The sequence below is a fragment of the Hypomesus nipponensis genome, chromosome 15, assembly GCF_054491055.1.
Source record: "Hypomesus nipponensis isolate SF chromosome 15, ASM5449105v1, whole genome shotgun sequence".
Classification (NCBI taxonomy): Eukaryota; Metazoa; Chordata; class Actinopteri; order Osmeriformes; family Osmeridae; genus Hypomesus; species Hypomesus nipponensis.
In genome coordinates, this window is record NC_140375.1 from 3,405,354 (window position 1) to 3,430,287 (window position 24,934).

General features: G+C 50.1%; 1 protein-coding gene across 1 annotated transcript in view; it reads left to right on the forward strand.

The window, feature by feature from the left end:
• Positions 1-24,317, forward strand: part of clmpb (CXADR like membrane protein b) — a 48,134-nt gene extending 23,817 nt beyond the window's left edge. Inside the window, exons 2-7 of the mRNA XM_084674798.1 lie at positions 16,970-17,127; positions 19,184-19,385; positions 21,081-21,248; positions 22,250-22,372; positions 22,895-23,036; positions 23,978-24,317. Coding sequence (XP_084530924.1) covers positions 16,970-17,127; positions 19,184-19,385; positions 21,081-21,248; positions 22,250-22,372; positions 22,895-23,036; positions 23,978-24,317 — 1,133 coding nt within the window. The remainder of the gene's footprint in view (positions 1-16,969; positions 17,128-19,183; positions 19,386-21,080; positions 21,249-22,249; positions 22,373-22,894; positions 23,037-23,977) is intronic.
• Positions 24,318-24,934: the final 617 nt, after the last annotated feature.

Here is a 24,934-nt window from a genome sequence, read left to right on the forward strand (position 1 = left end):
CGGCTTGGTCCTGGCCTATCTCTGTCTGTGTTTTTGTGCCCGTGTCGGTGTGTGTGTGTCCGTGCGTGTCTGTCTATGTGCTTCAGTGCCTCAGTGTGTGTGTGTGTCGGGGTGGGGGGGGGGGGGTGTATGCGGTACTCAGTGCCTCAGTCTCTAAGTATGTGTGCTTGAGATGAAACACTCGGTGAACTTGAACCCGCCAGTCTCTTGGCAGACCTGGGATATTCTTATCCGCCCCCCCGTTTCACCTGATTGCCATGTATAGTCACAGCTCGATGATAAATTCATCCTGCTTGTGGAAATTCAGGCTGCACACAGACCACACACTGGGGAGCCCCGCACACACGCCCCATCCACACCGGGCTCCTCTCTCCTTCACGGAGTTTTGTTCATGTAGCTGACTGATCCAGAGAGAGAGACAGAGAGACTACTAGAGTATACAGTAAACAAACAACAACCTCCTTTATGGCCGGAAAGTGGAAATTTGATCTAATATGTTTTTTCCATTCCAGGAACATTTGCGCAGTAGATTCCCTGTGGGCTCTTTCCTAAAACTCCAGTTACCTTTTGCCAAACAAGATCCACCCACAGATGTTAGTGTGGGGAGACGGGCAGGGGGGCAGGGGGCTGCTGCTCGCAGCATCGGATGGCACCCATCTGAGACTGTGCTGACTGGGCATCCAGCCACGGTCAAAGAAGAGCCGAAGGTCATCACAGGATGCAGTTGCAGCTGGCTGGTTGTGGCTGGCTGGCTAGTTGTGGCTGGCATTTTTGTGGCTGGCTGGTTGTAGCTAGCTGGTTATGGCTGGCTGGTTGTAGCTAGCTGGTTATGGCTGGCTGGTTGTAGCTAGCTGGTTATGGCTGGCTGGTTGTAGCTAGCTGGTTATGGCTGGCTGGTTGTAGCTAGCTGGTTATGGCTGCCTGGTTGTAGCTAGCTGGTTATGGCTGCCTGGTTGTAGCTTGCTGGTTATGGCTGGCTGGTCGTGGCCAGCTGGTTACAGCTGGTTACAGCTGGCTGGTTGTAGCCTGCTGGTTGTGGCTGGATGGTCGTAGCCTGCTGGTTGTGACCGGCATGCAGAACTACTGAGAAATGCAGACCTCTGGCCTAGTCCTTTCCTGCGACATTATCATACTTGACTGTAATCTGGAACAAGGGACTGTCTGTGTATCATACAGTATACGGTATGTTTTGAATGATGATGCGTCAGATGCACCAGTAAACGTTATATTAGACTGTTGTTGGTAATGGAATAGGTTATGCTGTTTACACAATCCCACCTCATGTTGAGACAACAAGATTTACACATCTCCTACCCCCTCTAAGCCTAAAAGCCTCTCACTTTTATTAATCCCTCCTCACATCATGTATAAAGTAGACATTCTGGCATCTCTTTACCGCTCCGAAGCGTTCCACAGTGGCACACCATCAACAGCCAACGCGCGTTTTGGCTCGGCTTGCGCTCGCTTCCCATTGGCTGAAAGTAGTCCAGCGCCCTCCCCTCAGCAGTCACCTCGGTCGTCCCCTCCCATCCATCCGTGGCTTCCAGTCACAAACACGGCTGCCATTTCGCAAGCGGGCCAATTAAAAAGCAGTGACATTCAAGCGTGGGAGACAGAGTGACATTAAGATTAATTCCTGGTAAAAACCCAGTGACATTCCTCTGCTGATCAGGCAGAGCAGCCAGGCATGCACACATGCACCTTGCTGGCCAGGAGCGCTGCGCAGAAGCCTTAGTAGCATTCGAGAGCGCTGGCAGGGCCTCGATTGCGATATGCGGCCCTCCTTTCAAATGTCATTAGCCGTTGTTTTGGCAAAGACATTGAGAGGCACGTACTAAAGGGAAACTGGAAAAGTGTACCGATATGGAGGTGCAGGCGGTGTGAGGCTGTTTTGTGCTCTGCTCAGGAGCGGCGACGATAATTCTGAATAATAATAATGCGAAGACTTTATTTATATAGCATATTTCATACAAGAATTGCAGCTCAAGGTGCTTTACATCAAATCTATAAAAACAATAATATAAGTAATAAAAGTTATAAAACCCTTCTGAACACAGGCTGCAGTCTTTGCGGGAATCCAAAACATTCAAGCGGCAGTCTTTGCGGTATCTCGAGCCACAGTCTATGCAGTATTTCGAGCCACAGTCTTTGTGGTTTCCCAATATAAATAAAATGTAACTCTACAAAACACAAGCCACAGTCTTTGCTTTAGTCCCCCAAATCAATGAAAACAATAAAACAACTAACAAAAGTAATCAAACCCTAATAAAAGTAATAAAACCGTATGGGTGAATGGGTGAATGTACTCGTCCATCTCTCTGCCTCCCTCCTTCCCCACTCTCTCTCTCTCTCTCTCTCTCTCTCTCTCTCTCTCTCTCTCTCTCTCTCTCTCTCTCTCTCTCTCTCTCACACACTCTTTCTCTGAGTCTCTCTATCCCTTTGTCTCTCTCACTCACCCTCCCTGTCTGCTTCACTTTCTGTCTTCATGTGTAGACAGATCCCCAACCCCCACATCTGTTTGAGTGACAGAGGAACAGGCTTGTCACAAAGGACATCTGGCTGAGGAAGGACATTGGGGCTTGAAGGTCACACTGCCAAGTCTATAGCAAGGTGCTTAGGGCTGCATTAATGCTCTTCTGAAGTGTGTGTGTGTGTCTGTGTGTGTGTGTGTATGGACATATGTCCGTGTGTGCAGAATTGTAGATTCCTTGTGTGCCCATATCTGTGTGTGTATGTGTGCGCGTGGGTTTGCGTGCGTGTGTCCACACACAACCACCCTAAGACCTCGCTCCCGGCTGATCTCCACTGCTCATTAAATCATACCGGGGCATTTCATCCTCATCCACACCAGAGCCTCGTCATCTGCATGCAGAGGCAGCAGAGGCAGCCTGATCCTCCGCCCCCACCCCTCCCCCCATCCCCTCCCACCCACCCACCCACCCACCCACCACACTCACCTCCGTCTGCACGGAGGAAAGCGGTGGTTCTGGTGAAGTCTTCCTCCCCCCTCACCTCTTTCAGCGGGGCATCTGACGTCGAACGCGCATCCAGATATTGAGGGACGACGGGAGACGTGAAAACGTGGACGGAGAGGGTAGTAGCTGAGAGGGACGGGGGAGGGGGGAGCGGGGGGTGGAGGGGGGAGCGGGGGGGGGGGGGGCGTGGAGAGCTGCCACTGAGCAGATTAGACCCGGCCTAATCCGGCGGGAGAATAGAGATCATTTTGCGCGGCGAGCCCGCGCGATTGGCTCCAGCGGTTGAAAAGGAGCTGGAGTCGTCTCCTCTCCTGAAAACGTTCGCCTCCTCCGCCGACGCCAGTCCGGCGAGGGGACGAGGTCGGTACCGGAGGGCCCCTGGCATCTGAGGGCCAGAACCAGGGATGATTGAATCACTTCTTGTTATTGAATCTGCGGGAGGATGTTGTCATCAGCCTGGCGTTGGTCCACCCATGCATGGCACCTACATTATTTACCCTTCACCGAGCAGTCGCTGTTCGGCGCGCGCGCGCGTGTGTGTTTGTGTGTGCCCGTCTGTGTGTCTGAGTGTCCGTGTGCACAAGCATGCATAACAGAATACGAAGGTTTTGGGATGGGTGGGCATCGGGAAATGAAGGGGGGGGGGCCGTATAGACACGGGGACGTCTTTTCAGCACCAACCCCCGCCCCCCCCCCCCCCGTCCCCCCGTCCCCCCACCTGAATCACATCTCCAGTGGGGCACTAAAGTCAGGACGGATGGGGAATCCATTTTAAGATGTGTTTCAACCCAACAGTGGAATACTTAGGAAGACCAGTTTTCAATGGTGCACGGGTTCGACTCCTCAGTGAGTCTTCAGGCAGCGCGACCAGGCTGTTCCTCCGTGGCCCCCTGGAAGAAAGGTTTGACCTGCCATTTGTCAGGAGATGTAATCCCCCTCGGAGGTCGAAATAGGCAATATGTGTTTATAGAACTACATTACCCTCTGTGTGTGGTCTTGCCCGGTGGACTCGACAGCCTGATGGGAACTGTAGTTCTCACCTGCTTACTGCGTCACTCCCCACACGATGTGCTCAGTGCCGGGAGAGGGGGGCGACGGCTGCCGCCCGGGGATAGGAGCTATCTGACAACGGACTTTGACAGGGTCAAATGGAGACGTCCTCAAGATGGATGACAGTCGTGACACGTATTTACAAATACGGAGCACTTGGAACCGATCGGTGTGATACTGCGTGATACGGGGCAACACATAAATCAAGCCCACTAGCCCACCCTCCCCACCCCCCTGTCTTTTCAACTGACGTCAGGTCTCTCGGGATACAAGACTTGTGGCTGGTTGTGCGATGCCGGCATCCAACTCCAACAGGGGTGCTGCCATTCAAATAAACATGCTGAAAAGCAGGGGTGGGGGAGGTGGATTATTTGGGTTCATTTTAGGTTTGACATCTTATTCATCAGCACTGGGAAATGAAAAGGGCATTGTATAAAAGAAAGCCACACTTTTGTATTTATTTGTTAGGCTGGTGAAAATAACAGAGAGACCGAGACGGGAAAAAATATTGCTTTTTTTGAGCGAGCAGAACGTCCCAGCAGCGCAATACAGCATTTGCTGTTCCGAGCCTGCTTCCAAACTCGGAGCAGGATTCGAAACGCCAAAGAGCCAAACGTCTTTCATTAATCTTGAGACAAAGGTCCTTGCCTCAGCAGAAGTGCAGCACAGCGATACGGCAAAAGAAGTATGCATCGCACCCCCACAACCCCTCCCCCCCCCCCCCTCCCACACACACACACCCACAACTTTTGGTTGAGAGTTACAACATAGGAAACCACTCAGTCCGTTGCGGGCTCCTACTGCACCTTGCTCTCGTTTTAATTAAGAAGAAAATAATGCCCAAGGGCTGATGCATAAAAGACAAAGCACTTAGCATGTCTGGCCTTGTACACGTTTCTTGATTCGGTTGCTTAAAATAAACCCATTTATTCATCCCTCACGGCCTGATTTTTCAGAGCTAAAATGGGCTCGGCTGTGCGTTTATAATAGATGCCATCCCGATGTGGACCGCTCATCTTAGACTGTGTCGTATTCCAATGAAGCTTTCTGAGGAATCAATTACCATGTGAAACCAAGAGAGCGAGAGCAAAGTAAAGAGAAAGAGCCGGAAGGAGGGGACGAAGGCCAGGACGGAACGAGGCAACGACTCTTAATTCCCGCCCTTCCAAAGGCGCACGTTTGGTTTTGTTTTCTTGCCTCTACGCCATCTTCTGTTCAAATGGATTTTGCTCATTTCCTCCAACGTATCCTCGGATACACCTTGTCTGAATGAATCATCATTCTTCCCGTTCACTTGAAAGTAGATAGCGAGGGTGTTTTTCTCTCCGCTCCTTTCTCAGGGTCCCCGCGGTGATGTCACAGAGGATCAAGTCATGGATGCTGGGGGCTTTGTCGGTGATTCATCATACACACAGAGGCTGGAGCCAATCAGAACGAAGGAGGCCCCAGAGGCGGGCTCCCAGCCTCCCCGCCCCTTCAGATAGCTAGAGTCAGTTGATTAGCTAATAAGCTTGGCTACATGTGTATTGTGGCACAGCTGGCTGAGTTTAATAGGCACCCTTCTCAGCAGGTAAACCACAACGAACTAACTCGGCAGCATGAAAAGCACATGTTCAACCGCGAGTGCAGCCCAACCTGTGCCAGGGGTGCCGTTGTTCTGTTCATGCCGCATGTTTACGACGTTGAAAGGGGTTGGATGCGTGCAAAAGGAGGTCTCCACGTCAACAAAGATGGACGTCACCCCCACCTGGGAGTGTAGAGGGTCTGATGTCTTTGAATGTTTTTGAATAGTCCTTTGAATTCACTGGAGGTCAAACGGGGGGTCCCATCAGAAGATGCCGTTCGGCGCCAGTTAATGAGACGAATCCCTCGCTGACCAAACAAACACGGATTAAACGTCAGAGCCAAATGAAATGATCCCAGATGTATTTCATCCGGGGCGGGTCTGCGAGCGAAGCCACAGTTCACTTTGCAGTTACGTTGCAGAATTGTCAAGAGGGGCAGGGGGAGTGTGTTCGACCTGCTGCATGCGGGAGGGAAGGGTCTTGGAGCAGGGGGTGGAGAATAGCGGGCTTTCTCCCTCAGGAGGACTCATTGCTGGCGACTGATGAAAACCCCCTTTAATGGCTCACGCACGTTCGGTTTAATAAACACAAGGCACACACGTGCACACAAACATACAATTCACATTACAAGCATAGAAAATACAAAAAAGCACATACATACGGGTAGGTTTTAGTCCCACCACACATGGTCTGAGCGTATGAAACGCTTGACACAGCGAGCACAAACGCGTGGTGCGTTTAGCACACTTCTCCACAGGCCAACTAAACATGGCCTTCAAGCTGGAAAAACAAGCCTTGTGCCATTTGATTGTTTAGTTTTTTTCCTCCCAAGTCACTCTGGAACACAGTTCAAGAAAACCTCAGTTGCTCAACTTTTCTGTGGTGTTTTATGACCAGTACAAGTGATGCAGGAACTTTTTGCCACATTGCCATGACGCAAGGAGACTTTTGTAACTCCTTCTTCACAGTAAGAGAACAGTCCGGTTCTTTTGAAATCCGTCTGTTGCTTTGATTAAATGTGTTTTTACACTTGATTTGAACTTGTCTTATTGATGGATGCAAGTGGTATTACATGTTCTCTGGAGGCGGATGAAGCTAGGTTCATGTACAGTTTATTGATTAAGTGTATTACATTTCAAATACGGTGCTTTAAGAGTGGAATGCATAGATGTGTGTCAGGACCTCTTTACTGATTTCACATAATCAATCTTCTGCCGTAGACTCATGGATTTAACTAGGATGCTTAATTTTTCTCACGTTCTCCTGAAAATGTGCAAGTTTGCCCTCATTTTCTTTGGCAGTGTCAGTTGTCAGTTCACACCCCATGGCCTACTTTGCTTCTTAGTGTGCCTGTTTCCCCTCAAAAACACAATAGAAGGTGACAGATACCCCCAAACCCCATTCCAGCAAAATCTCATTTAATTAAGTTCACGGGCATTTGCGAATAACTGGAAAATGTGAATCAGGGTCAGTAAATGTATTTAATCAGAAGGAAATTTGGAGCTTGACGTTTCTGCGTCTGGAGAGCGAACTCCATAAGGACTGTTTCAACCAATCCGACAGCAGGCGGTTTTGAACTTTGACCTGCTTTTCTCTGCCTGCGGTGTCACTTAGAGCACACACCCTCCTCAGATCAACTGTGAGTGGAGAGAGAAAGAGAGAGAGGAGAGAGAGAGAGAGAGAGAGAGAGAGAGAGTGAGAGAGAGAGAGAGAGAGAGAGAGAGAGAGAGAATGAGAGAGAGAGAGAGAGAGAGAATGAGAGAGAGAGAGAATGAGAGAGAGAGAGAGAGAGAGAGAGAGATAGAGAGAGAGAGAGAGAGAGAGAGAGAGAGAGAGAGAGAGAGAGAGAGAGAGAGAGAGAGAGAGAGAGAGAGAGAGAGAGAGAGAGCCTTGGCCTGACCGATGCCGCGACTCGTTTTAATCAGGCTTTGGGGAGTGAAATATGGGTCTGGCAAGCTAGCTCCACGATCCCTCCATTCATCTGGTTTCAATCTCCCCTCCGCCCTCGCATGTGGCCTCGTGGGCATTCCTTATCGGGGGGGGGGGGGGGTTAGAGGGGGGGAAGGCACACTTAGAAGCTCAAAAGGGCAGCCACATTTATAGGGTGTGTGCGGGTGTGAGACAGTGTCAATTCAGATTTCCTCATTCTAAGAGAAAACAGGTTGTTTTTTTGTGTGTTTTTTTTACCTTCGTTAAACACATCACACTCGCGAAACACAACATAACACATTGATGAAGCGTGCGAGTGCAGCCCCTCACTGTGTGAACAGTGTGTGTGTGTGTGTGTGTGTGTGTGCTGCTGTCTGTATTGGCCTATAGGAAGAGAGATTGGGGGAGCCTGTTGATCCTCAATGAACCTGTCTTTAAAAGGGCCATGTTTAGCTGAAAGGACTTACTGTACTGGTACTTGAAGCAGTCTGGTGGCTTGGCCTTTCCACCAAGTACAGCCATTCAGTGGCCAAAAGCCTCTCCACCCCTTGTATCGTCGGTTCTAACAGCTCCGTGATGGATATGAATGTGCATTATTGTTTGGTGTGTGTGTGCTGGTACGTGTGTGCGACACAGCCATGTCCGTGAATGCTGTCATGACACAGGCTAGTGTGCTGGACCGATGGTAACCAAGGCCATTAGCGTTCCTCCCAGAGTAAAGGGGATCTTTCGCCGCCAGACCTCCCTGTCGAGCCCCCTTCTGTTGGCCCTCTGGTGCCACAGCCAGACACTTTGTCTTTGTCCCATACCTCGCAAATCAACGCCTCTCCTGAGTGTCTGAGCGTAGCCCTGGCACCTCCTCACCTCTGGGGAGATATCCGCCATCGACGTGCCCTTCCCACTCATCCTCCAGGATGGATTGGGTGACTCCATTTCCCATGAAACAGCGAGAGGATCAACATCCCCCCCCCCCACACTCCTTCCCGGGGTTGTGCCCTCTCCCAAGTCTGGTTATGACACGCTCAGTCGATGGAGTCAAACGATACGTCACGTGCGTGCCGCACCGCAGGTCGTTACGGCGACAGGTCTAATATGTCAGCGAGGCGGCATGGCGACGGCGAGCAGTGGCGGATGGAAAGAGCGAGTTAGAGTCCCGTCTGTTTTCAATTAGCCGCTGAAATGTACGACATGGGAGCCGTTGGCTTGTTGCTGTCGTCCCCGGCGCTTTTCTTTGCCCGGCTTCAGCCGAAGCAGCGAGTCAGAACCGCTGGCTCGTCTGACCCCAGGTGAACTCCAGGGCTCCAGACAGTGACAAACAGGGGCAGCGGCCAAAAGTGATGGAATTAAATCCGGGGGGGGGGGGGGGGGGGGGAATCAGGGAACCATTCAGAGCGCTCCGCCTCCCCGCCTCCCTCCCTTCCGTGGAGCGCGCTCCTACTGAGCACAGAAAAACGTTAGCGTTAGCATGTCCAAATTGGGGCCATCTTACAGTGTCTGAAGCGCTTGCCTTAGCGCTGCTCCCAGAATAGCTTACTTCTTATTTCTATTTTTTGTTGCGGTCATTGGTTTCCTACTCTGTTTTAAAAGAAGCGCAAACAGTCTCCTTTTTGACACCCAGTAATAAGGAGACTGGGTTGTATTTCATCAAAAGCAGTGGCATGATACTAGCTAGGTTAGCATTTGAAGTTTTCCTTTGTCACACGCTGCTGCAGAGCATATATCACTTGAAAGCCAGGTGACCACAATACATTCCACTTCCTGTGGTCATACACCTAGTCAGCTCTATTTTCCACCTAATGGACATAAAAAAAATTGCACATTGCAGCAAAACGGACTTGGCAGCACAAAAGCTTATTAAGTATTGATCTTCGGAGGTCAATGCCCAAGTCTGGCAGCTCCTACAATGTGAGAGGACTTCACAAGCAGACAGCCACAAATGGAGTTAGACTGCATAAATAACTGGAGAGATAGGCATCCATTTTGTGCACTGTTTCAGAGAGAGTTATGCCCACAGTCGTGACAGGACAAGTAGAGTGTGCTTGCCTATAATGTAAGCTGCTGATTTGACATTGTGCTTTTTTATAATGATCTCAGACTGAGGATTTCTCATCTGTCTTTATCATGAGCTACTATCGCTAATAACTCACCAATACACTGTCATATCAGCAAAGTGTATCAACAGTTTGTGAAGCCAATCTTGAGCTATGTCGTGATTTATACGGCCAGACACACCATCTGTTTAGATGGCAGGGTTATGGCCGAGTCTCAAACCTGCAACCTGTGTTTTTCTTTTTGAGGGTCCTGTTTCTCTTCCAGTTTCCTGTTACAGTATAAGTCCTGCGTGATGAATATTTCCTTTTCACTTTTTGTTATCCTTCACCAAGGAAAATATATTCATGTCACTCAAAGCGAGAAATAGGCTCAGCCTCAAACAATAGTTTGCTATATTCTTAGAGAAAAATATCCAATTTCAAGAATGAAAAGAAAATGTTTTTTTTGTGGAAAAAAGTCCAAGTCCAATAACAGAGAGAACAAATGTAATTTCTTAACAGGATTTTAAATCGTTTTCTTTTAATATCCCACATTGCTGACTTGCCTCGCTTAAGTCTTGCCAATGTTGTCACGGCACACTTGCACACACAAGAGAGAATCATTCTTTGTTGAATGTTCTTTTGAAAAGACTCAAAGCTTGTCTCGGTTGTCAGTCCAGTTTGTTATCGGATCTTTTTAGAATCTTGGGGCGGGGGGGGGGGGGGGGGGGGGGTTTGCCCCTCACTGACACACACAGAACAGTACATTAGCCATGTCTCTTTTTTGTTAGTATGCCATTTACTGTAATGTTCTAAAAGAGGGATGGTTTGTCGAGATTCTTGGTCGGGTAAGCAAACTGTTTTGTTTGGGCCCAGCCAGATGTGGAGAAGGTCTGTTGCAACTACATAACAGAAGGTCTTCGTTTTAGCTCCAAATAGCAGCTCCAGCGTGCTATCTTGTGCCAGACAGAGCATGTGACATTTGGACCCTTGTTCACTTCAGGCACGTTACGGAAAACAGTTTGGAATGTTTTTTCTCCGCCTGAAAATAACCCTTTAAACGGTTTACCGCCACGCCAGCTTCCGGCGATTATCCTTCAATGCAGCCTGAAGACGCCGAGACGCATTGCCGCAATTAACATTCAAATGGAGAACATCCATTCTGAAATGATGAATTGTGTTTTAATTAAAACTCAGCCAGTGACTATCACTGGGATTTGTGTGTTAGGGCTGGGTCTGTTTCTCAGTCACTCTTTCCATTCTGTAATATGTGGAGCCCTGGTTTTACTAAGCCACTTAAAGGTGGATGGAGGAAGTGGGTGCCGGGAGGCTGTTTACAGGGACGTCTGGAGTCCCACACATCTGGTACACTCTGTGTCTTGTAGTTTCAGCTAGCGCTAATGCTAAATGGTGGACAAAACAGCCTCATCATCTAAGGCAGTCTCCCTTGAATATACATGAATGCCCACAGACAGAGTTTTGGAGACTGTTCCTTTGGGGGAAATGTTAGCTTTTTTCCCTTCCTATTTTGCTGCAGGAAAATGCCAAATACTTTGGGGGAATTCAAAGTGAACATCAAGAAACCAGATTAGTATCTATTTTGGGAGTCTGTCAGCGGGACTGCGTCCCTTTTCTCTGTATGTGACACAAATGACGAGCCTTTAAAGGGGATGCTAATGAAGCCAATAAGAGCTGCTGGAGGTGAAACTTTACCACAGGGCATTGATTTATTCACTTCCTGGTGGAATTTTCATCTCCCACTCCTTATTTCCCTATAGGCCCTGTTCTTTTTTGCTCTCCTCCAGGTCTTAGAGATTATCTTGGAAGCAAATCCACTCCCTTCCATTTATTTCCTACCGCCTGCTGAAGTCCACACCCTTAGGAATCCATCATTGTAGCCTCGCTCGGACATGAAGTCACCCTCATTTTGGTAAACGTTTTCCACTCAAGCTTTTCCGGGCCTCTCACCATGCTTCAGAGTGGTCGTGATAGTGGTACAAAATGGCACTGGTGGGAAAAAAAGGGGGAAAAAAACTATGTTGGCAGAAGAGCCAGGGTGTTGGTGACCACGCCGCAAGGCAAGGAGGATTATGGGGGCTTTATCCCTTCAAAGAGCAGCCTCCAGTCAGAGAAAACACAACCGGCCTTTGATTTCCTCAGGAGGGAAATATTCATGAGTTGGACCAAGAACGAGGAGAATAGGCCTTTGCGATGAGCACGATTTAATGTAGGGGCGTGATGGCTGGGAACGTTTATAAAGATTTAGCCCGTCAGAGGCGGTAATTAAAAAGAGCCCCGGCTGTATAAATAAAGGAGTCTCTCTGAAAGCTTTTCATCAAGGTCTGTTTTTGCAGCCTGTCAGTTTGGACTAGTGTCTCTAGTCAGACTCTTGTCTGGGGAACCATCAGAGCTATGAGACGATGTCAGTGTACCAAGCCCTTCATCTTGCGCTCAGAAGCCTCCGAGATAGCGAGAGAAAAAAGGGCATCTGCTTTACCTCCCTCTGTGCCAGTCTTTCACTTCATTGCCATGGATGGGGGGGGGGGGGGGGGGGCACATACATATTAACCGTTTTTGTCGCTGCGGCGGGAGGTTGCGCTGCTGTGCGTTGAGGTGTACACATCGGGCTAAAACTCCACCCCACCACCCAAGACAGTGACCTCTGAATATTTCAGCGTTCTCTATTTTCTCGCGTGAAGGCGTCCCTAAACCGCTATGTGCATTTTTCACACATGGTCGTCATACCAAAAAAACGAAATGGGGCCGTGCTTACTTGGAAGACAATCCTGTCTTTGTCCCGACCCCAGCTCATAATAAGAGATTCTCCACCCCCTTTCCTTCCCCCCTCCGAACTTGCCAGATGAGTTTGTCAGTGGCACAAGATAAAAGTCAGGATACCAGATCCCAGAAATGACACCTTCTGCTGCAACCGTTCAGTGGGGATGTCTAGTTGTGCGCGTTGTTCCAGGCAGCCTAGTAACTAATAAAGTGTGGTATTTGAATAGCCATATGCCTGACAAGTTCAATATACGTTTTCACACCTCCGTGTGCCGAGGCATTGATTTACTGTCGGTGCGAGATAGGCCTCGTGTTTCCATTACAGAGACAGGAGGGGGGCACTGGAACGCATTTGAGAAAGAGCATATGTTCACATGAGTGATGCATCATACGCACCAGCGCCTACACACAACACCCTCCTATATGTTCGCTTCTAAGGCCAGACATATCCATGCCAACGAGGCATTGTCAAAGATGGCTACCCCGACCCCCATCGTCCTCCTCCCTCGACCGACCCTCGTAAAGCCACCTCGTTGTGGCCGCTATCTATCAGGCCCACTGTGGTATGCGTCAGGCAGCTGAGTGGAAGGACTCTTGTGCTCTCTTGGAAGGACTCGAGGGTCTCAGAGTAAGATATCGTCCCCCCTCTGTGTCTCCCTCTCCTCTCCCTCGATCCTCTCGGTGGTGTGATTGAGCCAAAGGTCAGGGGCTTGGCCCCTGTCAGAGGGCCCGGCCAAGCCAATCTGCTGACTGGGTCTGCAGGGCTTGACTTTGGGGCAATGTGAAAGATCCAGGGCCCGTGTGGGCAAGCGTCTGGGAGTCCCCCGTGCCCTGCCTGTCCCACTGGCTGCTCTATAATAAGATTGCAGTCTTCTGTGGGGAGAAGGATTTACTAGAGCACAACTCCCCCTAGGGCATTTTCGTAGAAATGGGTTCCTCCACATTTGGGCCCCCTGTCTGTCTGTCGCTGTCCCCTAAGCTCCACGCTGCCTTGCTCCTCTTCCTTTGTTGATTACGATACGCTTCTTTCTCTGCTTTCTGAGGGTGAAGGAGCCGTGAGTCCGAGCCAGAAGAGGATGGTGTGCAGCTGAATTGATCACCAGCCAGGGAAGAGAGAGGAAGAGAGAGGGAGGGAGAGGGAGAGAGAGGGAGAAAGAGGGAGAGAGAGAGAGAGAGAGAGAGAGAGAGAGAGAGGGAGAGAGAGGGAGAAAGAGGAGAGAGAGAGAGAGAGAGAGAGAGAGAGAGAGAGAGAGAGAGAGAGAGAGAGAGAGGGGGAGAGGATCTTGAGGTCTTAGCCAGACTCCAGGGACATTTTCCGGACAGCGTTGGCGGTTACTGACGTCGGTTCGGCTGTCTCCAGCTCCTCTTGTAGCCGTGGGTTACGATGTCTTCCTCCACAACATGGTCTTCCGCAGGTCTCTGTAGAATGTCACAGAGAAACGGGAATTGTCATGTGGTGTTGTTATCTACAACTCTTTTGACCTTGAAGAAGAGCCTGTGTTTTAGGTAACAGATTTTTTTGTCTGTGGGTACTTGGAAATGTTCCACTGTTTTGCTAACATGATGCCAGAAATCAAAGTCTGCAAAATAAAGAGTCAAACTAATGTTTTGCGTAGCAATGTCCCCACAGTGTGCTGGGATGGATGGAATGCCACACAGTGAATCTCACATACGATGCTGTCTATCAGTCCAAACGATTCCAGCTGTGCACACTGTAAAAGAGGCCAATTCAAACTGGGGAGCAAATACACTCCAATGCAGGTTTATTTTGGAACAACTGTGTCATCCATTCCACAGAACAAAATCCCCCGCTCTGAGACCTTAAACTGTGAATGTAAAATGACCGAAAAACGCTCTGGAATCTTTGCTCTTCTTGTGACGGAGAGTTAATTCCTTTCGGAATGGTCTTGCAACAACGAGATGTTTGCATTAACGTTTTTTAGGGCACCGCCCGACTTTATGCGTGGCAGTAAACGAGTATAATTCCCTTCCAAGGTGGTTTGTAAGTTAGGGAATAAGTAGGCTGATATACTGTAGGAGTGCAGACTTAATTGTACCCTCACACAACACCTTGCCTTTCCAAATGCCCTCTATGATCATTGGCTCCCCTTGCTATCTCCCCCATGCAATACTCTAAGTCTCCCTGGCTTTCAATTCCCATGGTGGAGTGGGAATGCAGGGAGGGAGGGTTTAAAGAGTAAGACAGACAGAGAGAGAGGAAGAGAGGGAGGGAGGGTTTAAAGAGTAAGACAGACAGAGAGAGAGAGAGGAGGAGAGGGAGGGAGGGTTTAAAGAGTAAGACAGACAGAGAGAGAGAAAGAGAGGGAGGGTGGGTTTAAAAAGTAAGACAGACAGAGAGAGAGAGAGAGAGAGAGAGGAGGAGAGGGAGGGTTTAAAGAGTAAGACAGACAGAGAGAGAGGGAGGGAGGGTTTAAAGAGTAAGACAGACAGAGAGAGAGGAGGAGAGGGAGGGAGGGTCGAAGCCATGGGAGCTCTTATCAGCTCCGCGCACCGCAGGAACGGCTTTAGGGGGGCGAGGATGACGAGTGTGGGGCCACTGATTAGACAGCCGGGCTGGAGAGACCCCCTGGGCCAACAGGCCGACGCAGGGCTGCCAACGGACAGGCGTGTCCCACCACCTCTATCATCCCACGCCCACGCCCTCACATACCACACATTCCCTCTGACCCTGTCTCCTTCACCTCCTCCTTGGGCGTTTAGAGACCTGTGCGGGGAAGGGAGGATATTTACCAGTCTTGGTTCTCTCTCTCTCTCCCTCTCTATCTCTTTCTCCCTAACTACTCTCTCTCCTTCCGTCTCTTGGCTCTTCCTCTGGTTTCCCTTTTGACTTCCAAACTAATATCGGCGGGGGGGGCCCGCAAGATGAATGACTCTGCAAATGCTGCATTAAACATTCATGAACGGGGATACCTTCCAGGGGCCGGGAGCTCCTGAGCTGGGAGAGGTGGTCCTTATTTCTGCTGAGTAATGATTTGAACCGAGCAGGAGGGCGAGAGCTGGCAGACCTTTGTCATTTGTCCCGTCACGGGGTTAGTAGTGGGCACATGGAAAGTTCCCTCTGTCCGGCCCTCTGGAGAGGGAGGGTGCCAGTCAGGGAGGTCATCTTGGGTTGCATCGGTGTCGTGACTCGAAATAGAGTACACCTACTGTTTCAGCGCCATGGGCGTGTCGTGGCCAATCTCAAGCAAGGAAGGAGACTTCCGGAGATTTGGGGGGGAGTCAACCCGAGTGATGTCATCTTTGCGGGTCAGGCCAGAGCGTTGTCGCTGTGAACCGGGAACTGTTGAACGCGCGGCTCCATTTCCAGCACGTGCTCCCTGGACCACAGCCTCGTGCTGAGTCACGTTGGACGTCTCGGAGGGAGCTTCTGTCGTTGACTCCGACACCACTTGGCTCCAGTTCCCGAGGGCGAGTCAAGCGCGCGTGGCTCCCAATGCTGATGTGTTCGCCACACACGGCCGTCCGCAGAACGTAGGACAACTCGGAATTGACGTCACAAAGCACGAAGGCTTTCTTCCGACCAATGGTTGTCAGTTGAAACACTCAACGGCAGACATAACACTCGGATGCCTGGGCTTGTCTTTGTGTGGTGTTAGCACACCAGTATGTATAACATGCGGTATATTTAGTTCTAAACCTCTGAGGGGATTTCTCGAACGGCTCAGCACCTATTAAGCGACAGGCCAGCATGTAATGAAAAGAAGATGTCACAATATTTACATAACCAGGACAGAGCAGAATAACTTTATTTAAAGCTATTCAGGAGCGAGGGGGAGGGGGGGGGGGTTCTCAGACCTCAACTCTTTCCACAGTGGCCAAATTAAAAGCGGTAGTTACGTTAATGCCATTGTTCTAAAAAAAATCGGGATCTCATGTTGGGGGGGGGGGGGGGGTGCATTGTTTTCACTGCATTTCTGTTTGACCAGGTGGGGGGAATCGTATATCATCTCCTCCCCTCCCTGCTTTGCAACAAACACAAACACACTCAAACACACACACAGACACATTCGAGTCCTGAGCTCCTGGTCCTTCCAAATCCCCCTGACGCCTTGGTCTAATTCCACTCAAGCCAGCAGGGCTGTCCAGCATCCTCCAATAAATGACCCCACCCCCCGACCCCCCCACCACCACAGCAGGCCCCGACAGTCTGGCTTGGGGCCCGCAAACAGACCACACATACACACTCTTACGCACACCCTCCTGTGACTCCACGTGCTACTGTAACGACTGTTTAATCATGAATAATGACAAGAATAAACAATTCTCTTACTATTTCTTGTTTTTATTTGTTGAGTTTTTATCCAGTCCCTGCTCTACTTAAGGTGTCTATCATAGTCAATTAATTACTGGTCTGGTGGTTGAGTTTCGTGTGTTTGCAGTGATGTTTGTTCCGTGTCAAACTAGTTTGAATTCAGTTTTCAACCCCCATGGTATGTTTCATTCTGGTCCCCATGTCTGTCATGCCTCCTGTCATGTGTTGTATATGGCCATACTTCTATTCTGACAGTGTCTTTTTTTCTTCCCCTCTCCCTCTCCCTTTCCCTCTCTCTCTCTCTCTCTCTCTCTCTCTCTCTCTCTCTCTCTCTCTCTCTCTCTCTCTCTCTTCTGTCTCTCCCTATAGTGCTGCTCAGTTTGCTGACGGCCGGCGCCCAGACAGAAATGAAAAGGGTCGTGGGAGACAACGCCACCCTGCCGTGTCACCATCAGTTCTGGCAGTCCAACCAGCAGTCGCTCGACATTGAGTGGATACTGCAGAAGCCCAACTCCAAGCAGAGAGTGGTGAGGAGTCTCACGCTTTCTCGTCTCACATATCCGCCGTCGCCTCTCTCTGTGTCCGCATATCTCTCCCACAGACACGCAACCTCACACAAAAAAACACCCTTCCAATTGATTTTCCACAGACAATAGGAGGGTCAAATACAACTGATTGGTTCTACTTACTAAGGCACCATTTATGTGCCTCAGTAAGTAGTGCCTTTCTCAAAGCAATTAGACCACAAAACATTCCCAACTAGTTACTTCCAATCCTGCCCAGCATCATCCCTACATCCCCAACTAACAATGATGTGTCCTTTACAAAGCTTGTTTATTGCAGCTATGCACATATTTTTGTGTCTTAGCTTTTCCATATTCCCTGGAGAGTTCTGATATCAATAGACGGTAGCATAGTGAGCGGATTCTTTTGGCTGAAAGTCAACCAGGGACAGGGTAATGAGCATGAGCAATCCATGAACATTTCACCAGCTGTGAAAACAGAATACCTTGATATTCTACACCCTGGAAATTAAATTAGACGGCATTATATCTGCCAGCCCTAAATAGAATAACAATGGATCCATCCTATCACCTGGTTAAATGACCATCCGGGCCAGTCTTAAAATGGACCTAATTTGATTTCATGTCTCACAACTCTGAGAGGATGTTACATGATCTGCCTCAGCGTTGCTTTGTAGAACTCTTTTTTTTTTCCTTCTCCAAATGAAACGTAGTATCTGATAACAGGGAGAACTGTGAAATCTCTACAGCCCTCGTCAGAAGAAAGAGATCTTCTCTCTTTTTTTAAGTCCTTTGTTACCACGCCGCTCTGTTGATTAGCATAGCGAGATTTGGTTAGACGAGAAAATAGAGAGGGGTTAGGAGAAGAGGAATGAAAGAAGGGGGAGAAACAAACGTCTAACGCTTTGATATTTCTGAGGGGCTGGCACACATCACATTGAATATTTAACGCGGGCGATAACATTGAAGGCGCCATTAATTAAAATCAAACGTCTGAAAATTTGATTAGGAATGAGACTACGCCAGTGGCGTAATGAATAAATCATTGTTTTGTTTCCACTGGAAGGTGGGTTTTCAATGGAAGAGAGCAGCTTGTCAACATTTAGCCTCTGTTACCAAGCGTACAGGCTACATGTGCCAGAGGCCTGAAGGCCACAGCCCATCACAGAGCCCTGTGTCATGCTAACGCTAATACTAACAGCTCATACGAATGCTAATAGCCTAAGGCCCTTATCCTCAAGCAGAAAGAAGTGCTGCTGTAGAATCCCCGTTCATTGCTTTTCCACACAATTCCGGTCACTTGCTCTCCCTCATAAACATATGTTCTGAAATGAGCTCAAAACACAGCCACCAGCACAAACATACAGACACACTCACCTGTAAGTATGCTCTCAACATCCAAAATTCATGAGAACAGCAGAAGTGTGCCCATAGGCTTGTGCATAGTAACTTACCCATCTCAGTGAAGGTGCCAGCGCTGTCACAGTGTGCCTGTGGCAGGCCTGTGTGTGTGTGTGTGTGTGTGTGTGTGTGTGTGTGTGTGTGTGTGTGTGTGTGAGCAACAAGTCCGTTTGTGTGGGTGTTTATGTCTTTGTGTGTCTGTTTGGAATACAGAGAGAGAGAGAGAGAGAGAGAGAGAGAGAGAGAGAGAGAGGGAGAGAGAGGGAGGGAGGGAGAGAGAGTCAGCGTCCGTGGGCGAGTCTTGATGTGTGTACTAGTGAGCGTGTACGTGTGTGTATGGGCTTGCGCGCGTGCAGGGCTCGGCGTGAGCGTGCGCCCCCGTGTGTAAAGGGCCAGTCCGTCACCTGCAGCACAGCAGGTAGGCCCAGCTCCTGTGGCACTGATGTGCTGTGGCACGAGCGTTTAGCAGTCCCCATCTGCAGGCTCTCACTAGCTTAGAGTAATAGGTTGCTGTGACAGCCAGTTTGTGCTTGTGCTTGTTCATAGCAACACAAAACGACGCAGAGAGAGAGAGAAAGATAGAAAGTTGCTTTACAATGTGTCTCTCTCTCGCTCGCTCTCTCCCTCTCTCTCTTTCCGTCCCCCACTCCCCGTCCAGATCATCACGTTCTTTGGAGGTCAGGTGTACACCAACGAGGTGGTGGGCGACGCCAGCCGCCTGGCCTTTGCCGGGGACTACCTGAACGGGGATGCCTCCCTGCTCATTGGTGACCTGCTGTTGACCGACTCTGGGGAGTACCACTGTAAGGTCAAGACAGGGGGCAAGTACCACTGGGGCCAGGTCAACCTCATAGTGCTGGGTGAGTGTGCTCTCTCTCTCTCACACACACACACACACACACACACACACACAAACACGTAATCGCTTGCCGATTAGCCTAGTGCATTTCCTCCGTCATGCTAACCGATCTAATGATTCAATTTGATTCAGACGGAGTGATCCAATTTGCCCGGTTGCCGTTGTCTGCTTTTGTTTGGGTTCTTTTGGTTGTTTTGATGAGCACTGTAGTCTTTGACTACAAGTTATGGAGCCAATAGAGCTCGTGTGGTCGTCAATGTGGCAGAATAAGATAGATTATAGACATTGGAACTTGACCTCAACTTGTCAACTTTGTACAAAATAATGAATGAGTTATGTTGTATCATGATTTGAGGAACAAAAAAAGTTTGCGGTCATGGAATAAACTGCAGGCGAGCCTCCAAATGTGAATTAAGTAGCGTTGATCTGTTTTCAATTATGAATATGTGAGGAGATCCGAGCTGTCATTCAGCCTTCAGAAGGATGACAAAGCCCGTTGGACTGCATTAGCCGTCGCAAAGACGCCATTGTGTTGGTTCTTTATTTCTCTTCCTTGCTCCTTTGTTTTTCCTTCGGCGCAACACACAGCGGCTTTGGCAGATCGGTTTAAAAATGGCTTAGTTTGAACTTAGGCAGTGGTAAATTCATCTCTGCGTATCTCGAGCAGCCAAACGGCTTTGAAGGACAGACAGCGAATGGAGAGCAGCAGCTCCACAAAGCCTGCCGAGGAATCCAAAGGGACGAGCAAGATCATTCTCAATGTCACGAAGCAGCCGATTTATTAAAACATCATGGGAGATTAGTTGAACCAGCGGTTATTGGTTCTTTAATGGAACACTCTCTTAATCCTTCCCCCCTCTATCTCCCCCCCCCCACCCTCTTTCTTCTCCATAAAGACATTTCAGTGAGTTAGCGCCACAATTTTTACAATTTGCCCTCAGCTTTGCGGTGACACTTTCGATTTTGAGAGAAGAACATTTGCATTTCTCCCTCGCTCCCGACGCTAAGATAATGGGTTGGCAGCGTAGTTGGCGGCTGGCTGGCCGGCTGGCTGGTCCTGGTCCTGAGCGTATGTATGTGTTTGTGTTTGTGTGTGTGTGCGTGCACTGTTTCTGCGACAGTTAGCCCTAACTGGCCCTGACAGAGCTGTGAAGTGCACGGCAGAAGCCCCTCTACTCCCCTTCTCCCTCTCATCACACCCCTTACTGGCCATGAGAGCTGACTGGTCTCTGTGGAAGTGCACCAGTGGAGGAATACAGAGAGGGGGGTGGGGAGAGAGGGAGCAGCTGTTCTATAAAGAGCCACGAGAGCCCAGGGCAGGGCGGGCCATCTATCGCTCTGATCCTCAGGCTGCTGGACTTCTGACCTGGAGATGCAAAGTGACTGCCGGCCGTCGGACCTCGATTCAGACCTGAGGCCCTTTGACATGGGCCTGAGACAACAGGCTCTGTTGATGGGATCTGTTTTCTCTCCTCAGGCTGGTCTCTATGTCCTCTACTGCCATTGTTCTTATTTGACTGTTGTGTATCGCCTCGCTGCTGGATCCCGCCTGCGCGCAGCAATGACCAGCCTCTCATTCAACAATCACCTCCGATCGAGTATCTCTCATTGTCGTTCGCTTGCCACCCTGTGGCTGGTTTCGCGTCGCAAGCCATGCAGGCGTGGTTAAGCCTTTGCTGTTTGTTGTGTCCCACAGTCAAGCCTTCCAAACCCCGATGCTGGATGGACGGTAAACTTCTGGAGGGCAGCGACGTCAAGCTGAGCTGCAAGTCCAGCGACGGCTCCGACCCCATCAGCTACAAGTGGGAGAGGGTCCTGGACAAGGGCAAGAGTGTGGGGAAACTCCCTCCTCTGGCGCTGATAGGTAAGAGGATTACTGCAGTGTGTAAACGGCATCCGTCCCCCTTGACGCGACAACGCGCGGCACCGAGGAGCTGTAAGCTCCGCGGCTCGAGCGCCTGCAACCCCCCTGAACACACCTGCGCTCCAGACTCGCCATCGTGGCTTTCTAACGGGGAGGACACGAATGGGGATCGCGTGTCCCCTTCAACTGACAAGTAGATCCCCTGAGGCAGACAAACACACCTCCGTTACTTTGCCACCTATTTCCCCGTGCCCAACCAACAGTAGCGGTGGCACGTGCCGGGCCCAGACGAAAACCTCCAAATGAATGACCTCCATGAAACAACACCTGTTCAGTCTAATTAGTTTTCATTGGGCGATAAAACACACGGACGTCAGCCATTATTCATTGGTCCACTGAACAGGACGGTCGCGTGCCTGTCATGGTTGGGGGGTGAGTAAGCATCGACTAGCCCTGTGGAACTCCGTCGCTCTCCCAGACAAAGTCTCCCCCCCTTCCGCACACACACACACACGCACGTCCTCTCACAGCGCTACGAGCCTCTCCTCTTCAATCATGGCCCACGCTTACTCACACCGCGTCCAATCTCTCGCAGGCCCAAGATAAACATTTGCCAGTCAGCCTCCTCTGCCCCTTGCCCAGCCAGTGTGATGCATCAGAACTGACACAGTCAGACAGGCGTGTCCGCCCCAAACCCCGCCGAGTCAGGCTGAACGAAAGCAAGGGGAACTCCTACCCAAACAGCTTCATTATAACACACAGTCACGACGAATATTACCTGCACTCCATCAGCAGAATAGAATAGAATAGAATTCGAGAATTCAGAATGTGCTTATGTAAATTGCTACAAGCAGACACCGAACGAAACATCATCAGAAAGCGTTGATGAACACACTGCGGGCCGTGAATCGCTCCACAAGGTAATTGCGCAACTGCATATGAATTCCAACCGAGGGAACGCGACATGTGACAGCGTTGTGTGTCGTGTCTCATTCTCTTAGACCTGAAGAACCCCGAGATCGTCACGCTGAGGAACCTGACCAAGGACAGCGCAGGTGTCTACAAGTGCACTGCCAGTAATGATGTCGGCGAGGAGAACTGCATCATCGAAGTCACCATGCAGTGTGAGTAGTACAGCCGGCGCGTGCTCTATCTCTCCGCCCCTGCTCCGCCTCGATGGTGATGGATGGCTGTAGTTTCCAGTGGCCCCTGAAAATTCGTTTTCCCCTCACCCCCGCCCCCCCTTCCTTCTCCTTGCCCCTCTGTAAGCCAGCACAGGGGACTCTACCTGCAAATCAGTGGCCATTGGTCACCCGCTATTCTCAAACAGCCATGTTTCAATGTCACACAAATAGATTTGCAGAAGCAGGGGAACTGTGCGGTCAAAATGAGGTGAACCATTGGGGATGTGACAGCCTATAGCAGCGTAACGGGAAATGATTTGATGTGTTTAATACAAGTTATTTTTTGGGGGGAAGCATGTCTTCAGCAACCATCCACTTTCATTTCAACACGACGACGTCGAGAATACCTGTGCGCATCATTCACGCGCGCACAAGCGCACGCGGACGTAAACAGGTCCACGTGCTGTCGATTCCGCGGTCGAGCGCGGCCATCGTAAAATCGTACCCATCTCTCGTTCGCAGATGTGAGGGGGATGGGCGTGATGGCGGGGGCTGTGGTGGGAGTATCCTTCGGCGTCCTCATCATCATCTTGATCATCTGGCTGGTGTTCCGTAAGAAGGAGAAGAAGAAGTATGAGGAGGAGGAGACTCCTAACGAGATCAGGTCAGTACCTCAGAAATGTGTGTTTCTATGGATCATGTGGCATGGGTGTATTGAGGGTGTGTGTGTGTGTGTGTGTGTGTGTGTGTGCGAGTGTGTGTGTGTGTGTCTGTGTGCAGGTGTGTCCACGCGTTTGTACAGAATGTGTGTCTGCTACAAGGTCAAGTGCAATATCGACTGCTTTTTAAGAGTCTTCTTTTCGCATTGGTTCGGCACCCAGGGACTCACTGGCAAAACGGTTGTGTCGAGACAAGGTGTAGCTCACAGCTGTGTCTGTGTCTCAAAGCACAAGTAACTGTAAACTGGAGCCTGCAGACTGTTAAAGACATCTCACAGCAGCAAAAAATGTTGATACAGCTCACAGCCTATGTAGCTGCTTATTGCCAGTTATACCGTACAATGAATTATGCAGCCAGTTCGGGAATGACGCTGGGTAAATAATGCAGACTTGAGGAGGTGTTTCCTGTTTACATGCCATTTGTAGCTACTGAGTGCTTCCTAACCGTGTAAGACTCCTGGTTGTAAAATGACAACGTCACTTTTAGCTCTCTAAATGTGGTCTTTCAAAAAAAAAGAGAGCAAAAAGATGCGGTTTAAATTTAATGTTGTGAATTTAAACCAGGTCTCACAGGGTCCTAAGAGGGACTGTCAATCCTAGGTTCTGTAGCTTCTGTTAGGAGGGGGCTGGGAAGGGTGGGGTGCTGGTAGTTGGTTTCATGTGTTCGATTTAGACCCAGATGAGAAACGATTCGATAGAACCCAGATGTTCCGGAAGTTCTTCCCGGGCACTGATGCACCACAGAACAGCCTTGCCCTTTCCGCATGGGCTTTCTCCACTTGTCTGTCACCTCAGGTTGTCTGTGTGGGTGTGTGTCTCTGTTTTCTTCAAGCCAATACAGCAGAAATGTCACGGTCTCTTCCATGTTGTGCTTCCCGTCTCCCAGGGAAGATGCTGAGGCTCCCAAGGCCAAGCTGGTGAAGCCCAACTCCCTCTCCTCTTCCCGCTCTGGCAGCTCCCGCTCCGGGGCCTCCTCCACGCAGTCCATGGTCCACAACAGCGTGCCCCGGGGCCCCCGGGGCCCCCGCCCTCCGCCCGTGGCCACCCTCAAGGAGAACGGACAACCCCCCGGCTTCCCCCAGTCCCCCCCGGCCTACAACTCCGTGGTGGCGCCCAAAACCCCGGAGCCCCCCGTCACTCCCAAATTCAACTCCAGGAACCTCACGAGCAGCACGCCCCCCACCCTCATGGTCCCCGCCCAGACCAAAGCCTTTCAAACTGTATAGGACGACAGAGAGACACCCCCAACCCCGACCCCCCCCCCCCCCTCCCCGCTTCCTGCTAGAACGCGTAAGATCCCCGCGTCCCATCCGAGCTCCTGTACCCTCTCCCTCGATCTTCCCTTCGAAGACGCACACTGTTCCATAAACCAAGAAATGCAACGAGTAAAAAGGATGTCATTAAAAGAGTCAACAACAGAACCCCACCCCACCCCCCCGCCCCCCCCCCCAAACAAAAACAAAAAAACTTTCAATGAATGCATACTTAAAAAAGGGAACATAAGACATGCTTGCCCCCTATTGAATTCAAGAAAGCAACAAAACGAACGGAGACCCCAGAAGGAGGAGTTGCTTCTGTTTGGGTCTCTCGGCCACAGGCAGAAAAAACTTCTTTTTGAGCTTTATTTCTTTCAACTTTTCGGAATGCACGGGGACGAATTGTGTGTGGTGAGGTGGAAGAATCCCGAGTGGAGCTTTTTATTTATTTATGGAATCAAAGGGACAGGCGTACAGAGGAAGGAGGGAATAAAAGAATACCGGATAAATGAATGGATGGGTGAATAAAGACAAGATATCCAAAAGTCAGAGCTGGTTGCCGATGGAGATGTCCTGCTGGCAAGCCC